Raw genomic sequence first — 23,486 nt, forward strand, 5'->3', positions numbered from 1 at the left:
GCTTAATTACTTTGCCACATTGGATTGATCATTTTATCTCATTTCAATTCCATTATTTATTGTTCTTTGATCATTTGTGTTAAATTAAACCACATATCCTTTAAGCCGCGTACAAATTTAATTGTTATCCATTTTAAGGGTAAACAATTATATTGAAAAGGTAAAAGAGGGTCTCACATAATTACTTGAGTTTTATAAAATGTATTACTATGACCAAAAATTGTTTGATGGATAGATTCCCTCAACGTTAACCGGAGGTCCTGCGATGAAAAAAAAATTAAATAGGAAACGCTTTCCCCACTGAGCCTTACATGGTGTGAATCCGAATTAGTCAGGGGCATATATCGTTATCCATACCGAACTCCAAGTGGAAAACCAGAATTAAAAAATATACTTCATATTTCCTAAATAGGTGTCCTACTTCCAATTTTAAGTTGCTTACTATTGTGTTTATTTTCCTACAACAGAAATATCAAACCCTCTGCGAAGAAATATATATTTACTTTTTCTTTTTAAATAAAAGTAAACATAATATTATCTTAATATAGGAAACTTTGTAAAAGCAATATATATATATAACAAACACGTATAATAATATTTAAGTCACCAATTTCTTAAATATAGAACAACATTATAGAAGTTATTGACGATATGTAGTTAAAAAAGAATTTAAAAAATAATATATTTGAGATGTTTTAGAGTAATAAAACACTACAAATCGTAAAGTGTGCATAAATGTTTTTCATACATTAAAGACTTATCCTCGGACTCAACTCTTTTCCCCATAAGTAATAAGTAAAGCAGCGAAACCAATTTAGCAGACTCAATTAATTGTTTGGTTGCTCTTGCTCCTGATGATGGCCGCTACAGCTTCTACTACTCTCACCTCTGTATTTCTTCCTTTCCAAGGCTCGCCTCTTTTTCTTTCATTTTTCTTTATCCATTTCTCTGTATCTCACTCCAAAGCACCTTTCTTTCAGTATTTTTATGCTTTGTATTTGGTAATGTAGGATTTCGTGAGTCATGTCGAAGCCTAAATTGGAGAACCCACAAGGTATTTATGTTTTCCCTGACGTATTTTCGGTTATATTTGATATAATATAGCCAAATAAAGGTCTTTACTTTGACAGTAGTTGAAAGATATCTTTAGTACACATGGTTTTCGACGAAATGCTTCAGTTGTGGTTGTGTATAGTTTGCAACATTAAGAACGAATTCTGTAGGGGTCTGGCTTTACTTTTTACTTATTGCTGAGGAGTTTTTTGGTTGCAGAAACAGTTGGCTAGAAAAGCTGGTCCTGTTAAAGTTACAGCTAAATTTGAGCTGACGCCACCACCTTATCCCATGGTAATTGTTCCAATTTTCAAAACCAGAATATCTCGCTTATAACTTCTTCCCCCTCCTCTCTTGTTCTCCACTTGCCTGTTGACTTAGTGCTTCTCCTTCGATATGCTTTGGCATTTGACATGTGGATATCCTGATGTAGAATGCTCTGGAGCCACATATGAGCCATACTACATTCGAATACCACTGGGGGAAACATCACAGGGCTTATGTAGATAACTTAAACAAGCAAATAGATGGAACAAAACTGGATGGAATGACACTAGAGGACATAATACTTATTACATATAACAGAGGTGATCTCCTTCCACCATTCAACAATGCTGCACAGGTGAGAAACAGAGAACAATATCACTCCAAACTTCCTTTTCCCTCTTTAGAGCTCTCCAAGTGCAAGGCCTGTTTTGAGAAGCAGGGGCGAAGCTATGTGTGGCCAAGGGCGCCGAAAAATTATACTGTGTATAGGATAAAATATTACTTGTTATTGATCAAAGAATAGATTTTGAACACCCTTGCATAGCCCACTGGCAAAGGGTGTTCAAATTCTGAACACCCTTATTGAATTTTCTGGCTTCGCCATGGCTGAGAAGGGGTTTGGCTGAAAAACCATACTCTCTTATCATTGATATTCTTAATGTGTTTGGGCTGGTCAATGAATAGACGTTCTTCATCAGGGCTACATTTTTTGCTTCTCAATTGATCCAAGTGCATTGTAACTGAACCTTAGTTCAGATGGCTGTGATGTTGGTGATGCATATTTGCATAAAATCACAGTTATGTGGTGAGAATGCCACATAATTCAGGTGACTAGACCTGCTTTTGGTTGTTTTTGCCCCATCTAATTCCAATTCTTTTGTATCCTCTTTCTCTATATAGGCTTGGAATCATCAATTCTTCTGGGATTCTATGAAGCCTAGTGGAGGAGGAAAGCCATCTGGTGAACTATTAGAACTAATTAACAGAGACTTTGGTTCCTTTGAAGCATTTGTTAAAGAATTTAAGGCAGCCGCAGCAACACAATTTGGTTCTGGGTGGGCTTGGCTTGCGTGTGAGAAACTCTTTTGCCTTCTATCTGCATATCTACTTTTTCTTAATCCTATCTATAATCTTAATGCTTCTTTTACTCACTTTGTAGACAAAGCAAATAGACTTAATGTAGGAAACGCGTCAAATCCCCATCCTACCGATGAGGACAAAAAGCTTGTAGTGGTGAAAACTCCTAATGCTGTAAACCCTCTCGTGTGGGATTACTCAGTGAGTAAAATTGCATAATTCTCTACTGTTATGGTTCATAGAGGTTTCAACTTCCTAGATTGGTAGTTTAAAACATTAAGTGAATCTCACAATTGTGTGTTATTGGTTGCAGCCTCTCCTCACTATTGACGTTTGGGAGGTAAGCGGAGCATGTTATTTTGTCAATATACTTGATTTGTTTTTGTCCTTGTCTTTTTACTTTTTGGTGATTTTTATGGTTACTGGTACCACATCTAATTCTCTAAATCTCTTATTTGAAACTGCAGCATGCTTACTATCTCGACTTTCGGGTAAGCCTAGCTGATAAAATGCTTAAATTTCTGAGATTTTCCTGCGGAAAAAATTGTGTGGGTTTAACAGTTGCATTGCCATTTTTTTTTCTCTAGAATCGGCGCCCTGACTACATATCAATTTTTATGGAGAAGCTTGTATCATGGGAGGCGGTGAGTTCTAGGCTTGAAGTAGCAAAAGCTAAAGCCGCTGAACGGGAAGAAGAAGAGGAGAGGAAGAAAAGAGAGGAGGAAGAGGAATATAAAGCAGGTGGTGAAGTTAGAGAGATGTATGTGGAAAGTACAGATTCTGATGCGGAATAATGTGTGTTATCGATCTCAAGTTCGATAGTTTCGGAAATATGTATCAAGGCAAATTTTGAAAGTAGAAAGATGGTTAACTAGCATTTCAGTTGCTATAAATGTAAGGAGTGTAATAGCAAGATAAAACTGAGGTTTGGATGTTGGAAATGGGAACTACAATGTGAAAAGTCCATGTATAGCGGAATTCATCTGATTTTGATTCCTTACTGCTCTGGTGCCTATGGAAAGTAAAGGTCCATTTCTTTCCTAATAATTCTAAATAAAACCAACAATATCCTACTAATTTCCAATGATACAAACTTTTTCAGTATTGAAGGACAACTTACTTCACATTACAGAAACTCATTAATTACACTTTCTTTTTTCAAGCAGGCGAAAGGTAAATATGAAAGAAAGCTAGCCCGAGACTTCAATTCAAAGTAAATTAGGACTTTTACCAAAGCTTATAGTCTGGTGATACTGGTGGAAGTTTCGCACAGAAGACATTCAATTCTCGCTATCTCCCTTTTCCTCTTTCTTTTCCCTGATCCCCCAGTGTAATAATTTATTTTTGGTCAAAAAAATGTAATGCAAGACCTCGAAAGGGTATCACGTATGAAGGTTATAGGCTGCATAAAGCAATGTAACAACAATTAAAATGATGGAGCGAGAGAACTGGGGAGGAGACACTGCAGTCTGAACATTAGGTAGCATGAAATTCAGCTGCTACTGAAAAATTTCTTTGAAACAATATACTTCTCATCACTGCAGTACAGAGGTAAGGATGATATGACATCTAACCACATATACGTTAGGAAAGCTTGTCCCCTGCATTTATTCAAAGTGATGCAGGACTAAAAACAGGTAACACAATCAGTTTGTCCTAAAGGGTTTGCCGCTTCCAACAGATACAGAAGGAAAAGAAAATTGATCAGAGACGGAGACTGTGTCCACTAGCTTAACCGGTAAGAGCAGCATTAAGGGCGCTGTGTACATCAACTCCAATCTGGGCCTCAGCTTTCTCTACATCAGTTGATGCAGTGCTTAGCTTCTGCGTGAACTCTGTGAGGCCCTTTTGAACCAAATTGGGGTCGATTTGGTCAAGTGGTACAGCTTCAATAGCAATTATATCTGCAAAAGAATTCGTATGAACAAATGCAAACCCACCACTCACAAAGTACTTGGTCACATCATTGCCTTCATGAACTGATAGGAGACCGGGCTTCAGCTCTGCAATTGTTGCAACATGCCCAGGCAAAACACCCATCTGTCCTGTAGTTGCAGGGATGATAACCATGTCAACCTGCAATGCGAAAAAAAAAAAGAATATATAAGCTTGGACTCATATTTGCAGATAACATAATCCATGCACATTCTTCATAGAGCCAAGTCTTCTGGTATCACAATTCACATGAGACCAAATGAAACATCTAGCCACAAGATTGAAAATTGAACAGGATTTTAGTTTGTAACAGGCAATATTTCCAGTCTCTAATCCAAAACTTAATGTGCACCACAGTCAGATACTGGCATATGTTTACTTATGATTTCTGAAAATACCAACCTTAGAAAAATTGCCGAATTGAAGAGGAGCCTTGAAGCAACGGTAACGTTGTCTCCGTGTGACCTCATAAGTCACGGATTCAAGCCGTGAAATCATCCACTGACGCAAGCGTCAGAGTAGGCCGCCCACAACCCCCCATGGGGTGCACCCCTTTCCCAAGGATGTCTAAAAAGGAAATATTGCCACATAAATTGTAACAGGCATATTGCTATCATCCAACTTATCAGACATATTTTTAGCGGGAAAATATATATCTAATCAGTCAAATGATGGCAATATGCATTTGCGAAATAATAATTAGTTGATACAATCCATGTCTCGATTTAAAGATTGATGATACCCCCACCTCACCTTTTGATAAATCAAAACAACAAACAATATACACTACTCACAATAATCATATCAAGCTTAAGAGTATAAGTACACTTAATGGACTACAGAAGTTGTTTTATATAGTACAGTCAAACCTCTCTATAACATACTCGTTTGTTCCGAATATTTTTGGATGTTATAGGGAAGTGCTGTTATAGAGAGCATATATTATAACATAACATGAAAATTGGTTCCGGAAAAGCTTGGCTTTTATAGTGAAGTGTTGTTATATAAGGATGTTGTTATAGAGAGGTCTGACTATAGTATAAAAACACTTATCTCTACTTGGTCCATCTAGTATACACAAAACGTACTAGCACAAGAAGATGAAACTATACCATTCACATAATCAAGATAAATTACATTTAATCTTGTGCTACAATCATTCTGATAGAGTGTACAGTTTCCATTTTAGATTGTGAACTTGAACTTTATAATTTATAAATATTGATGATTTAATCTTTCGTATATAAGCTAAAACTCTATACATTGAATTATCTACTATATAAGTAAACGAACGCACGACATATATATGATGTATTTAAATCTTTACTAAAATTGAATAAACAATTGTTCTATAATAAATATTATGTATAAATATTAATAGTATATATCCCAAGAATCTCTAACTTAGACTTTTCACCAGAATAATTGTTAGAATAAATACTAGATCTAAACGCATGGCTAATAGTATATATGCCAACAATCCCCCGCTTAGATTTATAACCATGCATCTACAACTTTCAACCATTTTCGCCATAAGCTCTTTATAAAAGGATCTTTCCAAGTTGTTTTCTTATGCAATCTTGTCCAGTATTGCTCGGTATTAAGCTCTTCAAGGATCCTATCATAAAGCTCTCCCAGGAGTGTACATCAAACCAATTTTCGTTACTATTCTCCCATTACGACCAAATACTACTAGTATAGTCCGACCATCATGTTCTTGAGTCTCAATATTCTATTCATTACCTTGCGATATTGAAATATTAATGACTTCTTCATGTAATGTTCTTTTCTCAACATTACTCCTACTACTTTGAGGTAGTGGATTTCCTTATGTCTATTAATGTTTCTCCTACTAGTGGGGCTGTATTTTTGGAACGTCTGAATTTTCCAATGACTTATTTGTTATTTCTTTACTTAGTTCCTATAACGCTAGTTCCTTTTTAGGAACGTCGTTTTCTTTCTGCTACACCTTTCCGTTGTGGCATCCTTGATGTAGGCAATTTGGATGTGATTTTCTATTCTGATAAGTAACTGGTAAACCTCGCAAAGAGGTACTCGCCACCACGATTAGATCGCATTGACTTAATATATTTTCCATGATGCTTTTTCATTCTATCTTAAATTCCTTGAATATATCAAGCATTCAAACTTTAGATGCATCAAAAAAATATATTCATATTTTGAGTATCATTTATGAATGTCACAAAAACTCAAAAGCACATCTTGCATGTATGTTCGTTGGACTACACAAATCAGAATGGTTTAATTCTAACTTATCACTAGCCCTATTTCCTTTTAAGAGAAAATGCCTCTTAGTAAGTTTTCTCTGTAAACAAGATTTATAAATTAGTAATGCCTCCACTTTCAATGAATCTTAAGATCCATCCTCGACCAACTTAAAAATCCTATCAAGATTAATATGACTTAGACGCAAGTGCACATGTTTCATTCAATTCCGAAGAATGTTTTATCTTCTGCAATAGATTAGTATTGTTCAGCTCAAGAGAGATACAAATAAGAAAACAGACCATGCATCAATAGGCCACAAGGGATAAAAGGTTATCAAACTCAATAACACAAGAGTTACGGAAAAAATAAATTGAACATCCATCTCTTATATTAAATAGAAACAGAAGTCAAAATCCTTCTAACGGAAGGTACATACAATGCATTCCCTCTAAATTAGAGTCTTATCACTATAACAAAAAAATCAGTTAAAGGGTAGGATGAAGTCTTTGTGAACTTGAGATATAAACACTAAATAGATCATGATAAGTCAAAAAACATTGAATGACAAAATCTAGAACACATATATGCATCTTGAACAGTAACTTTCGATGAGAAAAATACTGCTCGAGCAATCAATATAAATAATGCATGATTTATACATCCACAAAGAAACATAATTAACTCAGATGGAGCGTATACCATACTTCTAGTCGATTGTATATAATCTTTGAACACTAGTTATATTGATCCAACATGTCAACCTCAGATGGAGATGGTATGTTAGCAATTTTTTTATCAAGAACTAATAGCAATTTTACCTAATGAGATAAATTTATTCGATATGGACGAGAACCTAAAGTCAACATATAAATTTATTATCTCACATGTAAATGGTAATTAACATTGGACCACATGAATTAATTTCAATCACCAGTTTATCATGTCTATGTAAAATTTCAAAATTGACCCAACATGTGAAACTAAGATGGAGAGTTAGTACATGTATCAATTACTAGGAATTTTACTTAGTGAACTTATAATAAAGAAGACTTAAAATCAACATGTAAATTTATTATCTCACAGACCAAGGATTTAATTCCTATCACCACTTAATCGCAGACAATCTACACATAATACTTTGGGAATATTCAATGACCGATAAATAGAGCGCTTGGTGGAAGCTCTTTGTTAATCATAATTCTCAATCAATGTATAACATAATCTCACATGTATAAATCTATAAAGAAATTCAATGGTTCCAAATAAACAAATCACCTTGGCAGTAACTATTTATTAATCTTAAATTCTTAATCCAAATATGATATCGTACATAGATTAAGAATTTATGATTAATAAATAGTTACCACCGACATGATTTATTTATTTGGTTGAAAATTCTTAATACTTTATGTTGCCCTAGTTTGAAGGTTTTCTAAGTCAAAATTAATTCAAGATTTTCAACATCCTTTCCTAAATTGGTTTTTGAATTGTAATCTTAATTTGTTAAGACTACGTTTAATGCTTTCCTAGGTAGTTAGAATTTTATTTTCTTTCTCCTAAGGTTGTCGGAATTCCTCCCCAAGAATGTTATGATTTCTTTCCAAATTGTTCTTTATTAGCTAGCTATTTCTTAGTTCATTTTTACTTTGTTTTTGTAACCAAATTTGGTTAGAATTTTAGCTTGCATTAGGCGCCACCCTACTCTATACAAAGGGGTTTCGTTTTCAATTTTAAGATTAAGATTATTAATGATATGGTGAAATTTGGACCTCCTTTCTTGGACTTTTTAAGTGCTGAAATTTTATCCCCTAATCTTCATCATGTAGACACCAATTTGGGCCTTGAATAGATTAATTATACCACTTGTTAAATTGATCTTCCATTGGCTTGAGCTCTTCTTCTAACACAAGACAAGTCTAATTTGCAATTGAATCCTAATTAGTTTGTCTTGAGTTCCTTTGTCTTGGATCTTGTCATAGGCCTTCTAGAAGCTTCGGAAGCTTGGTTTTTTGTCTTCAATAGACTTCTATGGATGCTATAACTCCAGATGCTCAAAAGGATCAATTAGAAAAAGGATGGACAGCGTATTGAGATAGAAAAAAGAAGGGTAGCTTGCCTATCGAAAGCAAATTCTCTACTATAGCTTCACAATTCCATTTGTTTGTTCAAGAGGGTTTTTCCTCTTTCCTATTTTTTGTGATAATGCATATTACTTGTACTTGATATGTTTGAAGGTACAAAATATTGATGGTAGAGGACTAGTATCATTAGACGTTTAAAGAAGCGTCAAACCAAAAAGATTGCGGAGCAGAAGCTCAACTCCGTGCTCTTTCTAATTCTGTAATCCATGCGTGCAGAAAGTTACTTTTGAACAATGTATGGTCAACATGACGGGGGATGGGGGCATATCACTTAAAAAAAAGTCAGTCAGCAAGAGAAGGAAGAAAGCAAGGCATAGTCCCTGCATCAAGCATTTGACTCCCTAATCTTCAATTCTGCATAAGTCTTAACACCACAACATTTGTAATCTACTTGACTAATACAATTCTCCAATGGAGTGAATTTGCCAGCATTGATTTCCATGTCATTCGTCCAAATTTGTGCAATAAAATTAAAGCTTATCTAGTGTAAGATTTCTTGAAAATACTCCTTAAGGATTTATTTACAACCTAACCGTTCCAAGCTATAACATGATAAAATTGACTAGCATGACATCTGCAAGTCATGAGCTACTTGATCTTCAATGTGTCTCGTGTGTTCTAAGACTTAAAGCAACAACATAAGGAAAATTAACGAATTTTTACAGTTGGTTCCGAGACTTGAAACTAAGCAAGCACCAAAACAATACTGCAGTTGGTTTCGATTATTGAAACTAAGCAACCACCAACAATTTAACTCAGTCATTAGAATGGGATAAGTTAGAAGTATATAAAATCATCCATAACACAAAAGATCATCTTAATAAATCAAAGGTTGTATGCATTTGTAATCCAACCGATTCTCATTTTTCTCTGCCCAGCTCGTTAATTGTCAACAGTCAGTTGAAAAGAAAGAAATCTTAACAATAAATAACTTCCTATGATGGCCTATGTAATTTGGAATCAAGGCGCAGTGATTGATCGATTTGATTGATCCGAGGTACAAAATTAAAGGTCATAAAATAGGGCAAACCAAATCGAATTCTTTCCATTTCAGACAAAAATTCTCTCCATTTCACAAATAACATTTAAAGACTCTAATTTTAAGAAGACCCCATCATGAATAAGAGCGAAATTTTAAAAATTAAAAAGAGAGAGAGAACTTTGAGGTGTAAAAAATCATACCTCTTTACCGGAGAGTTCAGAGGAATAAGGAAGGACAAAGTTGACGGTGAGCTTTGAAGGAATAGATGAGGGAGTTGCAGGCCTAGGGTCCATGAATGCAGAAGGAGTCTTAGGTGGTTCCGTGTTGGGTATTAATTTCTTCCACGCTTCTACGAATGTGGAATCTACGCGGGGCTCCGCTGGCAGGCCGGTTGAAAATGGGCGGCGCCACCTCATCGTGGTTGCTCTAGCTAGGAGCTGTCTTGAACCGTGTCGGAACATGATCGTTGGTCGTGGTTTAGGAGGCGGATATCGGCGGCGATTGTGCAATCTGATCGGAAGAGGGAGGATGAGCGCTCTGAGATCGAGTGAGGCAGGTTGCAGCTCGCTCTTGTTCGTAGTAGAGAGTCAAAATTGGGCTGTGCAAACAGGGTCTGGCTATTTGGATCAAATTACAGGCCCAAAATAGGGAATACTTAAATAAAAGATTTTTAAAAAGAGCATTAAACTAATAAAACTGAAATAAAATAATAAAAGAAAAGAAGAATATTGCAAAGAAAAGAGATAAAATTCTATTGATTTTAAGATGAATTACAATGAGATAAAACCTCTCTATTTATAGGGAAAAAATGACTTAGCCACAAAGTAACAAATTCCCTAAAAGATAGATATTTACCTAGAATACAATTCTATTTATAACATTCCCCCTTGAATGTCTATTCAACAAATAATATGCCTCGTTAAAACCTTAACTAAAATAAAACTCGGTGAAAAAAAATTTTAGTGAAGGAAAAAGAGTACACATTTTTAGAAACGCGTCTTTTGGTTGTCTCGTTAAAAACCTTGCAAGGAAAACCTAATGGGACAAAATCTAGTAAGAAAAAAAGAGTACAACGTGTATTAACTCCCCATGATGAGAGCATCAATTCACATCTTTGAGCCTTCGCATCCCAATCTTGTACACTAGCTTCTTGAAGGTTGACATCGGTAGAGATTTGGTAAACAAATCAGCCATATCACTTGAACGAATCTGTTGCACATTAATATCACTATTATTTTGAAGATCATGTGTGAAAAATAACTTGGGTGAAATGTACTTTGTCCTGTCTCCTTTTATGAATCCTTCATTCAATTGGGTTATGCATGCTACATTCTCTCCATACAAAATCGTGGGTAGCTTGTCACACTTCAAACTATATTTTTTTCGAATAAAATGTATTCTAGACCTCAACCACACACATTCTCGACGTGCTTCATGAATAACAATTATCTCAGCATGAATAGATAAAGTAGCCACGATTGATTGCTTAGTCAATCGCCAAGATATGACAGTGCTTCCATATGTAAACACATCGCTTGTTTGAGATCGATCATTGTGTGGGTCAGATAAATACCCAGTATCGGCATAACCAATAAGACCGGGACTGCAATCATTGCCATAAAATAATTCCATATTGATAGTCCCTTTTAGATACCGCAATATGTGTTTGATTCCATTCCAATATCTCTTTGTAGGAGCATAGCTATATCTTGTTAAGACATTAACTAAAAAAGTTATGTCAGACCTTGTAGTATTAGCAAGATACATTAGTGTAACAATTGCACTAAGATATAGTACTTCAGGACCAAGAAGCTCTTTATTTTTTTCTTTAGGTCGGAACGGATCCTTATTCGCATCAAGTGATCGAACAACCATCGGAGTACTTATTAGATGTGCTCTATTCATATAAAACCGTTTAAATACCTTTTATGTGTAAGCAGATTGATGAACAAAAATCTCATTTTACCAAATGCTCAATTTGCAAATCGAGACATAATTTTGTCTTTCCGAGATCTTTCATCCCGGATTTTTTCTTTAAATAATCAATTGCCTTTTGGAGTTTTGTAGGAGTTCCAATAAGGTTTATGTCATCAACATATACGGCAAGTACAACAAACTCCGATTTTGTTTTCTTTATAGAAACACATGGACAAATGGCATCATTTATATAACTTTCATTTAATAAATACTCACTAAGGCGGTTATACCACATTTATCCTGATTGCTTTAGACCATACAAAGATCTTTGCAATTTGATTAAAAAATATTTTTTGGGACTTTGAATTATGTGCGTTGGGCATTTTAAATCCTTCGAGAATTTTTATGTATATCTCATTATCAAGTGTGCCATAAAGGTAAGTTGTAACCGCATCCATTAAATGCATGTCAAGCTTTTCATGGACAGTAAAACTAATGAGATAATAAAATGTTATTGCATCCATAACATGTGAATGTGTCTCTTCATAATCGACATCAGGCCTTTGTGAAAATCCTTGTGCAACAAGGCGTGCCTTATATCTTTGTACCTCATTTTTCTCATCTCTCTTACGTATAAAGACCCATTTATAGCCAACATGCTTAACACCATTAGGTGTTTGGACTACAGGCCTTAAAACTTCACGTTTCGCAAGTGAATCCAACTCTGATTGGATTGCTTCTTGCCATTTTATCCAATCATGCCTTTGTCGATATTCTCTAACAAATTGAGGCTCAAGATCCTCACTATCTTGCATAATGCTTGATGCAACATTATATAAAAAAACATAATACACCACTATATCCGATCGATTCAAATTCATCTCAATATCGATTGGATTTGTTAATAGTTCCTTATTTTATTGAGTCTCAGGCTTAGTTATTTCCTCGTGAATCTCAAGATTGGTTATATCATGGATTTATTTATTAGATTCTTTCATAGTGTCATCTTGATCATTTCTTTTTCTTTTTCTAGGATTTCAATCATTAGAACCCAATGGTCTGCCACGCTTTAGGTGTGCTTTTGATTAGTTATGATACTAGAAGATTACCCAACAAGGACATAATACGGATTAGAACATTCGTTGCACGGATATGTGATTTCGTTATCCTTTTCAGATCCGTAAATGCGTCTGCATTTGGTTTTCTATTTTCTGCAAATAAATAATATTGCACATCTTTTTCACAAATAGGGCACGTGGATCAAAATGAGACAATGATGGATTTTTTTACAAAATTTCTCGTTTGATTTCACAATTTTCTCCCCCTAAATTTGAAAAAAATATCTCATCGAATTGACAATCTGCAAATCGAGCAGTGAATAAATCTCCCGTTAATGTTTCGAGGTAGCGAATAATGGAGGGCGATTCAAAACCAACATATATTCCTAACCTTCTTTGGGGACCCATCTTGGTGCGATATGGTTGTACTACAGGCACATATACTACGCATCCAAAAAAAACTTAATGGAATTTGTTAGGTTCATGACCCAAAACTAATAACAACGGTTCATGAACCTAAACAAACTAGCATTATTGCATGCAAAATGGCATGACCCCAAACGGAAGTGGGCAACCTCATTTTCATGAGTAATGGTCTTGCTATCAATTTCAGACGTTTAATTAAAGACTATGCAAGGCCATTTTGAGTGTGAACATGAGCTACAAGATATTCTACTTTTATTCCAATTAATAAGTAATAATCATTAAATACTTGGGATGAAAATTCATCAGCATTATCAAGTTGAATATACTTAATTGTATTATCCTAGAATTGTACCCGTAATCGAATTATTTGTGCCATTAATTTTACAAATTCTAGGTTGTGAGATGATAATAGGCACACATGAGACCATCTAGAAGATGCATCTATTAAGAAAGATCCACTAGATGGGTGAATAGGTCCACAAATATCCCTTTGTATATGTTCAAAAAACGCAGGGGACTCAATCCCAACCTTTGTTGGTGATGGTCTAATAATTAACTTGCCTTGATAACAATAAGTGCAAGAAAATCCATTATTTAAAAGAATCTTTAATTTCTTTAATGTATGCCTATTTGAGTTTTTTTTATAATTCGTCTCATTATAATTGATCCATGGTGTCCCAATTGATCATGCCAAAGTACAAAAGTATTGGAATCAATAACCTTTTGGTTTACGATAGAATGGCCTCAATTGCATTAAATCTTGTCCAATACAGGCCACAAGACAAAGATAGGAACTTCTCAATTACCTTTAATGCCAGAGACATCTTTGTAACAATGAGATATTCAAGATTATTGATGATAGGCTATAATTGTGTATTTTAGTCGCTTATTACACTCTAATTTACTGCACTTTAATTGAGTTTGAGCTTTAATCGCTAGTATTTTGCACTAATTGTGTGTTTTACGCCTTGTAGGAGTAATTCCGAGCTATATAAATGATATGAAATGAATTCAAGCGATTTGGAGCTTTGAAGTATGAGTAGAAGCCCAAGGAATTAAGCCGGGATCGTGTTTGGGGATCAACAAATGATAGTTAAGAACGAACGAAGAATCGAGTAGGCATATTGTGCACTGTCTAGTAAAATGAACATAACTTTTCTCTACAAACTCCATTTGGGCTCCACAATATATGGTTGGAAATTTAATTCAAAGAGATACAACTTTTATGTTTTACGTTTTACCAAATTCCAAATAGAACAGGGTGAAAAATGCGCGACAAATACGCGGCCGCGCACTTGTCGCGGATGTGAGGCAGAAACTGGCCAAAATTCGTGGCCAAATCCGCGGTTGAATCCGCGACCGCGGACGTACTGACCTGGAAAAGTGTCCTTTTTCGCGTGGAGAAGGTATAATTATTTGGGCCCGACCCTACTTGGTATATATACATGGAAAAAACGGTATTTTGAGGACTTTTTTTGACATACTTTTGACATAATTTAGACCTAAGGAGGCTAAGGAGACTGAGGATTCGACCTAAGGAGGCAAGAATACGCGAGAAGCAAGGAGGAAGATTCAACCACGATTTTTTCCCTTCTTCTTCTTACTTTTCATTATTGGTTATGACTTTTAGTATTGTAGATTTTACATACTATTATGAGTAACTAATTTGTTATCTAGGGTTTTGATGGAACCTCTTGGAGGATGAATTATTGTTATGTTTTAATATAATTTAGCTTTTGAATTTATCTATTTGTTCAACTCCATGTTTATTTCAGTTGATTGAATGGCCATCGATTGACTGTGCCTATTTTTAATGTGTTGCTTGAGAAAGGATACATATTTAGGTGGTTATTGAACAACGTCATTCCTAACGTTTGTGAGAAATCAATACAATGGGTTTAAAAGTAGGTTTAGAAATAACAAAACCTTGACGTGGTCATAATGAGCGGTTAGATAAAGCTAACTAGTGTAGTTCGAGAGAATATGCCTAGTAAATTGTTGTAGTTGCTCGAGAGAGAATTACGGCACCTAAAGTGCTCATGATCAGTAGAGAATACATAGGCGAAATTGCAGGGAACATAGCGGGAAGGATTCTGACAATTGGGGAAATCATAACTCTAGACCTCCTTAATTTAGTCTCCAACCCTTTGTCTCGTTAGTTGATAATTTTACCACTTTCTAGTATTTGCTAGTTAATTAGATAAAAATAAATATTATAATCTTTATAATTAGGAAATTATTTGGACTTGTGTTTCTTAGCAATATTGAACAATTATAGCTAAGCCTTAGTTCTATGTGGGATTCGACTCCGGACTCTTAGACCGGATTATATTTGCACCGACCGCTTATCCTTTTTAGGACTAGAGTTGGGCGTGATCAATTATTCTCATCTATCGTTTCAATATGATATCCATTTCGGCAAATATTTTTAAAACTCAACAAGTTCCTCTTGGACTTGGAGGAGAATATTGCATTATCTATGATAAGTATTGTTCCTCTAGGCAGAGTTATAGTAGCTCTTACATAGCCTTTAGTTAAATTACTACTTTCAAAAATTATAGTAACATCTGCCTTATACATATTTAAATGAGAAAAATATTTCTTCTCTTTGAATATCGTATGTGTCGTATATGAATCAATTAAATACATATTTTTACAATTGAACTTTGATCCAAGTTTGCTTTGAGAGATATCCATATTTGCGTAGTCTTCTCAAAGAGCTTCTTGAGATGATAGAGTCTCGTGTTGATAACGTAAAATAAAATAATAAAAGAAAAGAAGAATATTTCAAAGAAAATAGAGAGAATTCTATTGATTTTGAGATGAATTACAATGGGATAAAACTCCTCAATTTATAGGAGAAAAATGACTTAGCTACAAAATAAAACTCTTTATAAGATAGACATTCACGTAGAATACAATTCTATATATACTAAATTAAAATACATAATATTAGTAAAAAAATGTATTAGGGCAATGTGCAAAAATAGAAAATAACAAGGGAGAGTTACACATATAGTTGTTCGATAAAAAAGCATTTATCGTCACTAGTCATTATACACATATTATGGACTAATTATACATATTGTATATATCTTTCAGCTGTTTTTTTGGTCGAGCAGCTATTTAAGATAGTTTCTCAAAATAAAATCTAAATATATACTCGATTGTTGTCTTTGTACTCTTTTTGAATCATCTCGTAGGATATTTTTTTTTTTATCTTCTTGTATATGATGGTGTTTACTAGAATATTGATTTTAATTCATATAACAATCTTTTTGTTTTCATTTTATTAAGAATTCATTTATACAACATTCACAATTTAGATGATACTCTTTTTTCAACCATTAGTAAAATTAGTTTGAGATTTTTTTAATACAACCTACTTTTCAACAATAGTTTTACGTAATAATTTTTTCAGTATCCACTAATATAGTTAAATTGTATTTTATCAAACGTTAGTCATATAAAATGAGACAAATGCAATATATTATTAATAATAATAATTAATAAAGAAATAAAAAGTTATACAAAAAATATAATTTTGTTAATGAAATAATTTCTGAGTAACCTACCAAAATGGTAGGAGGGGTACCAAACTCGCCATTAGAACAATATTCTGGTGAAGAGTACTTTTCTTCCTCTTAATAGGTTGACCCTAGGTGTTCGCAGAAAACTAAAAAGTCGAATCAAATGGATAAAAAATCGATAATATTGCGATTTAACGTAGTTTTAGTTTTAAATTGAAATTTTAAAAATAGATCAAATTTGATTTGGTTTTGAGTTTTAGCAAAAATAAGGAAAAACTGAATCGAATCGAATCGAAAATTTGAATATGTCCCATTTGTCCATAATTTTTTTTTTCTTTTTTTCAAAAAAAAATTCAAATATATATTTGTCCTTGAAAATTTGCAACTTTTTAATTTTTTTCGAAAATAAGTTTTTCAAAAACAAAAAGTGATTTTGACCACTTTTTCAAAATTTTGGAATTTTTTTTCTCCTAACAAAAATACAACACATTTTCAAATGAAATGCATTTCAAAACTTAATTTCAAATTCTAAAATAGTATGGTTGTTAAACTTAACTCCAAATACTATACTGAGTTTAATTTGACTTTGATATTTGAAAAACCGTGAACACAATTTTTTTCTCACTTTTGTTCAATTAACCTGCAAACACAAGTGTCAAATGGCCTGAGCGGGATTTCATTTCATGGCGATTGCTCTTTTTTCGTCACTACTACCAGCAAAGTCCGCCATCTTCACAGCTCGTCATTTCCAACACATTTGTACTACTTCCACATTACTCCCATACCTTCTTTCATCTCACCCTCTCTCAACTCTTTCACAGCTTTTCACCAAACAAACCGCCAATCCCACCAAGACCAACAAACCCAAAAATGGTAAACAACTCAATAATCCTCCCAAGCCCAAATCATCATCTTCTTCTTCTAAATCCAAAACAGCTGCAAACATGGCCAATCTCATCAACACAAACACATGGTCATCTAATCTTGAATCTTCACTTTCCTCCCTCACTCAACCTTCTCTCTCACACACAACTGTTCTCCACACACTCCGCTTCATCAAGAAACCTTCTAAAGCTCTTCACTTCTTTAACTGGACCCAAAAATTGGGTTTTTCACACACCCATCAATCCTATTTCCTCATGTTGCAACTCCTTGGCAATGCCCGTAACCTAAATTCAGCAAGAAACTTCCTTTTCTCTATACCCACAAGGTCTAAGACTACTGTACCCCTTCAAGATAAATACTTTAATACCTTGATTCGAAGTTATGGTAAAGCTGGGCTTTTTCAAGAATCATTGAAGGTGTTTAAAACGATGAAGTCACTTGGAATTTCACCCTCTGTGGTTACGTTTAACAGTTTGTTTTCAATTTTGCTTAAGAGGGGTCGAACTGGAATGGTCTACGACTTGTTCGATGAAATGCTTAAGACGTATGGCGCGAAACCTGATTTGTATACTTTTAACATTTTGATCAGAGGGTTTTGTATGAATTCCATGGTTGATCAAGGGTTTAGGTTTTTTAAGGAAATGGAGAGGCATGAATGTGAACCGGATGTGATTACATACAATACGATTATTGACGGTTTGTGTAGGGCGGGGAAAGCGAGGATTGCACATAATGTGTTAAAGGGTATGGTCAAGAGGGGTCATCAATTGAGTCCCAATGTTGTAAGCTACACCACTTTGGTTAGAGGGTATTGTGAGAACCAAGAGGTTGAACATGCTCTTGATGTTTTTAAGGAAATGATTGATCTTGGTCTAAAACCGACAAGTATTACTTATAATACTCTTGTACAAGGTCTTTGTGAGGCTCAAAAGTTTGACAGAATAAAAGAGATCTTGGAGGGGACTCTAGGAGGTGGAGGATTTATTCCAGATACATGTACTTTTAACACATTGATTACCTGTCATTGCAACGCGGGAAATTTGGATGAAGCAATGAAAGTTTTTGAGAGTATGTCGGACTTAAAGGTTAAACCTGATTCAGCAACCTATAGCATCTTAATACGGAGCTTTTGTCAAAAGGGGTACTTTGATAGGGCACTGAAATTATTTGATGAACTAAAGAAAACAGACGTTTTGCTTTGTGATGATGGATGTAAACCAGTTGTTGCAGCATACAACCTCATGTTTGAGCATTTGTGTAAGATTGGCAAGACAAAGAAGGCCGAGAAAGTGTTCAGGCAGCTAATGAGAAGAGGAACTCAGGATCCTTTGGCTTATCGAATCTTGATTATGGGGCACTGTAGAGAAGGCACATTTAATGATGCACATGAACTCTTAGTTTTGATGTTGAGGAAAGATTATGTACCTGATATTGAAATTTATGAGTCCCTAATTAAAGGTCTGCTGCAAAAGAATGATCCTAAAGTTGCCTACGATACTCTGGAGAAGATGTTGAAAAGCTCCCATCTTCCGAGATCTTCAACTTTCCATCAAATCCTTACGGAACTCATCAAGAAGAATTGTGCTAGTGAATGTGCTTCCTTGGTGAAACTAATGTTAGATAACAAAGTTAGACAAAGCATTAGCCTTTCAACTGATACTGTGAGGATACTCTGCCAAACAGGATTAAGGGAGAGAGCTTTTGAGATTGTTAGGTGTCTTTACGAAAATGGATACATGGTAAATATGGAAGGCTTGGTTGTTTCCCTTTGCCAGTGTAGAAAGTTATTGGAGGCACGTGAACTATTGTTATTTAGCTTAAGTAAGGATCATATTCTGAACGTAGATACATGCAGTACTCTTTTATCTGCTCTATGCAAAGCGCGTAGAGCTTCAGAAGCATTTGAGATTTACTATGAGTTGTTCGAGAAAGGAGTCCAACAACCTTTAAAATGCTTAGAAGAGTTGGGACTTGTTCTTGAAACTGAAGGAAGGACTAAGGAAGCTGAATTTGTTAAGAAGAGAATCTTAGGCCAATCACAGTCAGATGGATTGGTTCAAACTTGTGCATCTGAAAGAGATCCTAGTAATCTGTAGTACATAAGAGTTCTACTGATTCTTCAATTATTATCTTAACCACATTTTGTTCTGAAGAATAATGGTTTGCATATGGTACATGGCGATGCTAGCTGGGGCTAGATGCCTCTGGAATGTGATTAAGAGTGCCCTGAGGTTCGTGCTTTCTGTTTCTCTTGGCAATGGAGAATGATCTGCGCAGCCTTGAAAAACATTAAAGACTAAAAGAAACTTAACAGTCCCTGAGGTCTCTGGTTCAACTTTCGGAGCAAATTTGCTGCTTGATAAATTTGGCCTTTCAGGCAGTTACTAAGAGAAATGACACAAGCCCAAGCGGAGGGGACAGGTTCAACACTTAGTGGAATACTGTTCTTTGAAATTTAGCCAACTTAAGCACCATAACAAGCGTTGTACATCTTAAGCAATCAAAATCTCCAGATTTCTCAGATGATTAATTTGACGCTGCCTTGCCAACTTTTATTTTGTTTGTTTCTTCAATATTCCGTTGTCACTGAGTCATCTGACCTTCTTCCAAGCAAGCAATATCGATGATTTTGGATACAATTGAAAAAAAAGAAGAGAAAAGCTTTTGCTTAGATACCCTGCCTGTTGCAGGACATTATTTCATTGAAGGGCCTGATAGGTTTTTACCTTAAATTTTATACATTTTTGTCTTTTGTAAGCAATCTCCCAAATATGAAGTTTCAATATTTTTTTGACTATAACATTCTCCAAGTATGCTTCTTATGGCGAGTGGTTGTTATTTCTGGAATTGAAGAAAATGTACTATAGCTCTTTTCTACGATAGGATAAAATTCTATCCAGGCATACAGACAATATTCACCACTAAAGCTCTATTTCTTATCATCTCAAAGTTCAAGCAACTAATTATCTCACTGCGGATGCCTTTAGAGACAAGAGATTATCCAAATCTGTATTGTTTCCACTGTCATCCTGCGGGGGCCCAAATATCTCCCAGAACCTAATAGTCTCATCTGCTCCACCTGATACCACAGTCAAACCATTCGGGCTCTGCATGAAAGGGAAATAATGTTACAGTCTCAAATTTTGAAAAAAACTATTATTCCTATAATGTTTGATGTCTAAAGTCTCACCTGGGTGAGATGCAGAACTCTTGATGAATTAGCATGACGCAATGGCTCTCCTATTCTAGCCATGGAAGGATAACTCCATAAGCACAACCTACAACCACGTTCAGTCGTTCCAAATCCATGGCCACTCAATATCTCTTTGTGATGTCTGTTCCATTGAATCCCACAAATCTGCCAATTTTCATTCACATTAACACCACATATATGAGGAAAACTTGTGTTAGTCAAAAGTGATGTTTAAACTTGCCTGAGATCCAGTTTCAGTGGTACTGATGCATGTCCCTTTCTTAGTGTTCCAGATCTTAAGACATCCATCATTTATTCCCCCTCCAGAGGCTAATACATCACTCTTATATGGACACCAAGCTATGGCTTTTACTGCAGCATTATGCTCATTGAACTTGTGCATATAATGCCTTGAGCTCATCTTGCAAAAATCCCATATGTACACAAAATTGTCATTGCCACCACTAGCAAGTACATTCGCCGTGCTAGACCACTTCACGCCACAAACTTCCCCTCTATGTGCTCTCGTAAGGGAGATCAAACTGTTTCTTGCTCTCACTGCCAAAAGACGCGCAAGTAAGATTAGCTGCTGTGTTATAAGAGAGAGATTTATTAACTATATCAGTATAAAAGAAAATTCTGCAGATATAGACTTAGTTACCATCATGATTAATAATAGCTTTGTCTTTACTCCCTGAGGTTAAAATATGACCATTCCATGCAACACAACCCACTCTACTCTGATGACCTTGCAGATCTCTCACCTAATAATGTGATTAAAGGAGTCGATTACTTAATCAAAACACGACCATATTTTTCTACCATAACATGAACAACATTAACTACTAGTACTTACAAGTATGGAAGTCTCAGCATCCCAAAGCTGCAGTTTGGAGGATATACACCCAACTGCTACTATTTTTGCATCATCAGACCAAGCTACACTAGTAGGATAATCGTGTTCGCGCTTCACTTCCGTCAGTACCCTTGCTTTTTTCACTTCATCATTCCAGATATATAGCTTTCTTCCTAGAACAACGGCAAGTAAGTTGGATTTTCCCCAATCCATGACATTTGAGTAATAGTCATCTGACAATAGAGGAGCATCTAGAATTCGAGTTTCTTTCTGCAAATTAATCTCCCAATACGTTAATACGTGCATCCCTTAAAACAGCACACTGAAACTAGCAATTATTTTCAAAAGCAACAACTACAACAAACTCAATATAATCACACATAGTGGGGTCTGGGGAGGGTAGTGTGTATGCAGCCTTACCCCTACCTTGTTGTGATAGAGAGGCTGTTTCCAATATACCCTAGGCTCAGGGAAGCATAAGCACTACATTAATGAAGAGAAAAACAAGAAGCGCGACAACAAAAAGCCATGTAAAAGCAGCATAAATACACTACTAGAAATTCGGCAAAAACCGACAAAAGTCGACCGACCAACTTTGGTCGGTAAAAAAAACCGACCAAAAAACCGACCAAAGTTGGTCGGTTTTTCAAAATATTTTTTTTTTTTTTTTTTTACGAAACCGACCAACTTTGGTCGGTTTTCTTTGGCGCAAAAATGCGGGAAACTATTTTTGAGTCCCGCGAAATTTATGTTTCAAGAAACCGACCAACTTTGGTCGGTTTTTCAATTAATATAAATAAAAATTAATATTAAAAAAACCGACCAAAATTGGTCGGTTAATTCGGCGGGTCATTTAAAAAAACCGACCAACTTTGGTCGGTTATTTTCGTGCGAAAATACAATTAAAGAGTATAAATCAAATAAAAGACAGTCTTAAAACAAAATGTACAAATGGTCTAGTGGTAGAATAGTATCCTGCCACAGTACAGACCCCGGTTCAATTCCCAGATGGTGAATTTTTTTTTACATAATTAAAATACCGACCAACTTTGGTCGGAAAAAACCGACCAACTTTGGTCGGTTTTTTTTGCAATATTTTTTTTTTGAATTTAATTGACCGACCAAAGTTGGTCGGTAATTTCCGACCAACTTTGGTCGGTATTCCTTTCCGACCACAAAAATACCGTCCACACGTAAATGGTCGCGTTTTGGTCGGTTTTTTGCCATTACCGACCAACGTTGGTCGGTTTTTTTGATCGGTTTTTACCGAATTTCTAGTAGTGATACAAGGTAACATGAAATTTTACCAAGGGAAACTTGTGATGTCGCCTATGGTCATGAGTTTGGAAGGGAATTTCTTCATCACTACGGCGCATTTCATCAATAAGACGGGTAGATTGTCTACTGGATTTGGGACTCCCTCTAAAAACCAACATTCTGAATGGTCTTCCTTCCACATCCAACTTTAGATTTTCCTCCATCTTCTTTCTATATTCATACTATATTCAAACAGGAACGATCAAGCAATCAACTAAGTAAATGTGGGATCAGAAATAGAAATAGAAGAAATGAAACTAACATTGAACTTGGGTTTTCCGAGAATATTCTTGGTTCTGTTGGTGAGTAAAGTGTGTGCTTGATCAAGATCCATCAGACTTCTATTGGGTATAAATCTATCTCCCTACATCACAAGACACTCAAAATCATATAGTATTCATTCAACAAATTACAGAACTAGTAGTAGTAATTAACAAAGGCAATAGGCTAAAACAATTTAAAGAAAAGGGAACTGGGAATTACAGGGAAGTCATAGTCCACAGGATTACTGAGAAGACGAGTTGGAGAGTACCAATCTGGTTCAAGTCTTCTTAGGGGGCTGTCATTAATCTCATTCATTATTGAACATTTCTTGAAAATCCCAGCAGCTTTTTTCTTTT

At 35.2% G+C, this 23,486-nt stretch overlaps 4 protein-coding genes across 5 annotated transcripts; 2 read left to right on the forward strand and 2 right to left on the reverse strand.

Annotated features, from left to right (window-relative positions):
• Window positions 1-732: 732 nt before the first annotated feature.
• Window positions 733-3,397, forward strand: LOC107832827 (superoxide dismutase [Fe], chloroplastic). Of its 2 annotated transcripts, none has more exons than XM_016660719.2 (9): window positions 733-909; window positions 1,011-1,054; window positions 1,273-1,347; window positions 1,487-1,675; window positions 2,221-2,392; window positions 2,480-2,598; window positions 2,711-2,737; window positions 2,865-2,888; window positions 2,985-3,397. In XM_016660719.2, exons 1-9 carry the CDS (start codon window positions 855-857, stop codon window positions 3,189-3,191), a joined length of 912 nt encoding a protein of 303 aa, XP_016516205.1. In that variant the 5' UTR covers window positions 733-854; the 3' UTR covers window positions 3,192-3,397. The 2 variants fall into 2 exon arrangements, with proteins under 2 accessions (XP_016516205.1, XP_016516207.1); XM_016660721.2 differs by having other exon boundaries at window positions 739-890.
• Window positions 3,398-3,846: 449 nt separating this feature from the next.
• Window positions 3,847-10,292, reverse strand: LOC107832825 (ATP synthase subunit delta', mitochondrial). Its single transcript, XM_016660717.2, has 2 exons — window positions 9,885-10,292; window positions 3,847-4,473 (listed from the first exon to the last, which is right to left on the reverse strand). Exons 1-2 carry the CDS (start codon window positions 10,143-10,145, stop codon window positions 4,129-4,131), a joined length of 606 nt encoding a protein of 201 aa, XP_016516203.2. The 5' UTR covers window positions 10,146-10,292; the 3' UTR covers window positions 3,847-4,128.
• A 6,934-nt stretch (window positions 10,293-17,226) lies between these two features.
• On the forward strand, window positions 17,227-20,295 carry LOC107780483 (pentatricopeptide repeat-containing protein At1g02060, chloroplastic-like). The gene has a single exon (XM_016601033.2). It carries the CDS (start codon window positions 17,299-17,301, stop codon window positions 19,594-19,596), a length of 2,298 nt encoding a protein of 765 aa, XP_016456519.1. The 5' UTR covers window positions 17,227-17,298; the 3' UTR covers window positions 19,597-20,295.
• Window positions 20,296-21,531: 1,236 nt separating this feature from the next.
• On the reverse strand, window positions 21,532-23,445 carry LOC107780484 (cell division cycle 20.3, cofactor of APC complex-like). Its single transcript, XM_016601034.2, has 4 exons — window positions 23,350-23,445; window positions 23,129-23,230; window positions 22,857-23,048; window positions 21,532-21,819 (listed from the first exon to the last, which is right to left on the reverse strand). Exons 1-4 carry the CDS (start codon window positions 23,443-23,445, stop codon window positions 21,532-21,534), a joined length of 678 nt encoding a protein of 225 aa, XP_016456520.2.
• Between the last annotated feature and the right edge of the window lie 41 nt (window positions 23,446-23,486).

This window comes from Nicotiana tabacum, chromosome 4, assembly GCF_000715075.1.
Source record: "Nicotiana tabacum cultivar K326 chromosome 4, ASM71507v2, whole genome shotgun sequence".
NCBI lineage: Eukaryota > Viridiplantae > Streptophyta > Magnoliopsida > Solanales > Solanaceae > Nicotiana > Nicotiana tabacum.

What these genes read in the sequence shown, in the direction of transcription:
- LOC107832827 (XM_016660719.2), top strand. Translation starts at nt 855, where the DNA reads ATGATGGCCGCTACAGCTTCTACTACTCTCACCTCTGTATTTCTTCCT. An exon ending in CTCTCGTGTGGGATTACTCA is followed by an intron (nt 2,599 to 2,710) that starts GTGAGTAAAATT and finishes TATTGGTTGCAG; the next exon opens with CCTCTCCTCACTATTGACGT. An exon ending in CTTACTATCTCGACTTTCGG is followed by an intron (nt 2,889 to 2,984) that starts GTAAGCCTAGCT and finishes TTTTTTCTCTAG; the next exon opens with AATCGGCGCCCTGACTACAT.
- LOC107780484 (XM_016601034.2), bottom strand. Translation starts at nt 23,445, where the DNA reads ATGAATGAGATTAATGACAGCCCCCTAAGAAGACTTGAACCAGATTGG. An exon ending in CTGTGGACTATGACTTCCCT is followed by an intron (nt 23,231 to 23,349) that starts GTAATTCCCAGT and finishes CTTGTGATGTAG; the next exon opens with GGAGATAGATTTATACCCAA. An exon ending in GACATCACAAGTTTCCCTTG is followed by an intron (nt 21,820 to 22,856) that starts GTAAAATTTCAT and finishes ATTAATTTGCAG; the next exon opens with AAAGAAACTCGAATTCTAGA.
- LOC107832825 (XM_016660717.2), bottom strand. Translation starts at nt 10,145, where the DNA reads ATGTTCCGACACGGTTCAAGACAGCTCCTAGCTAGAGCAACCACGATG. An exon ending in CTGAACTCTCCGGTAAAGAG is followed by an intron (nt 4,474 to 9,884) that starts GTATGATTTTTT and finishes TTCGCATTGCAG; the next exon opens with GTTGACATGGTTATCATCCC.
- LOC107780483 (XM_016601033.2), top strand. Translation starts at nt 17,299, where the DNA reads ATGGCGATTGCTCTTTTTTCGTCACTACTACCAGCAAAGTCCGCCATC.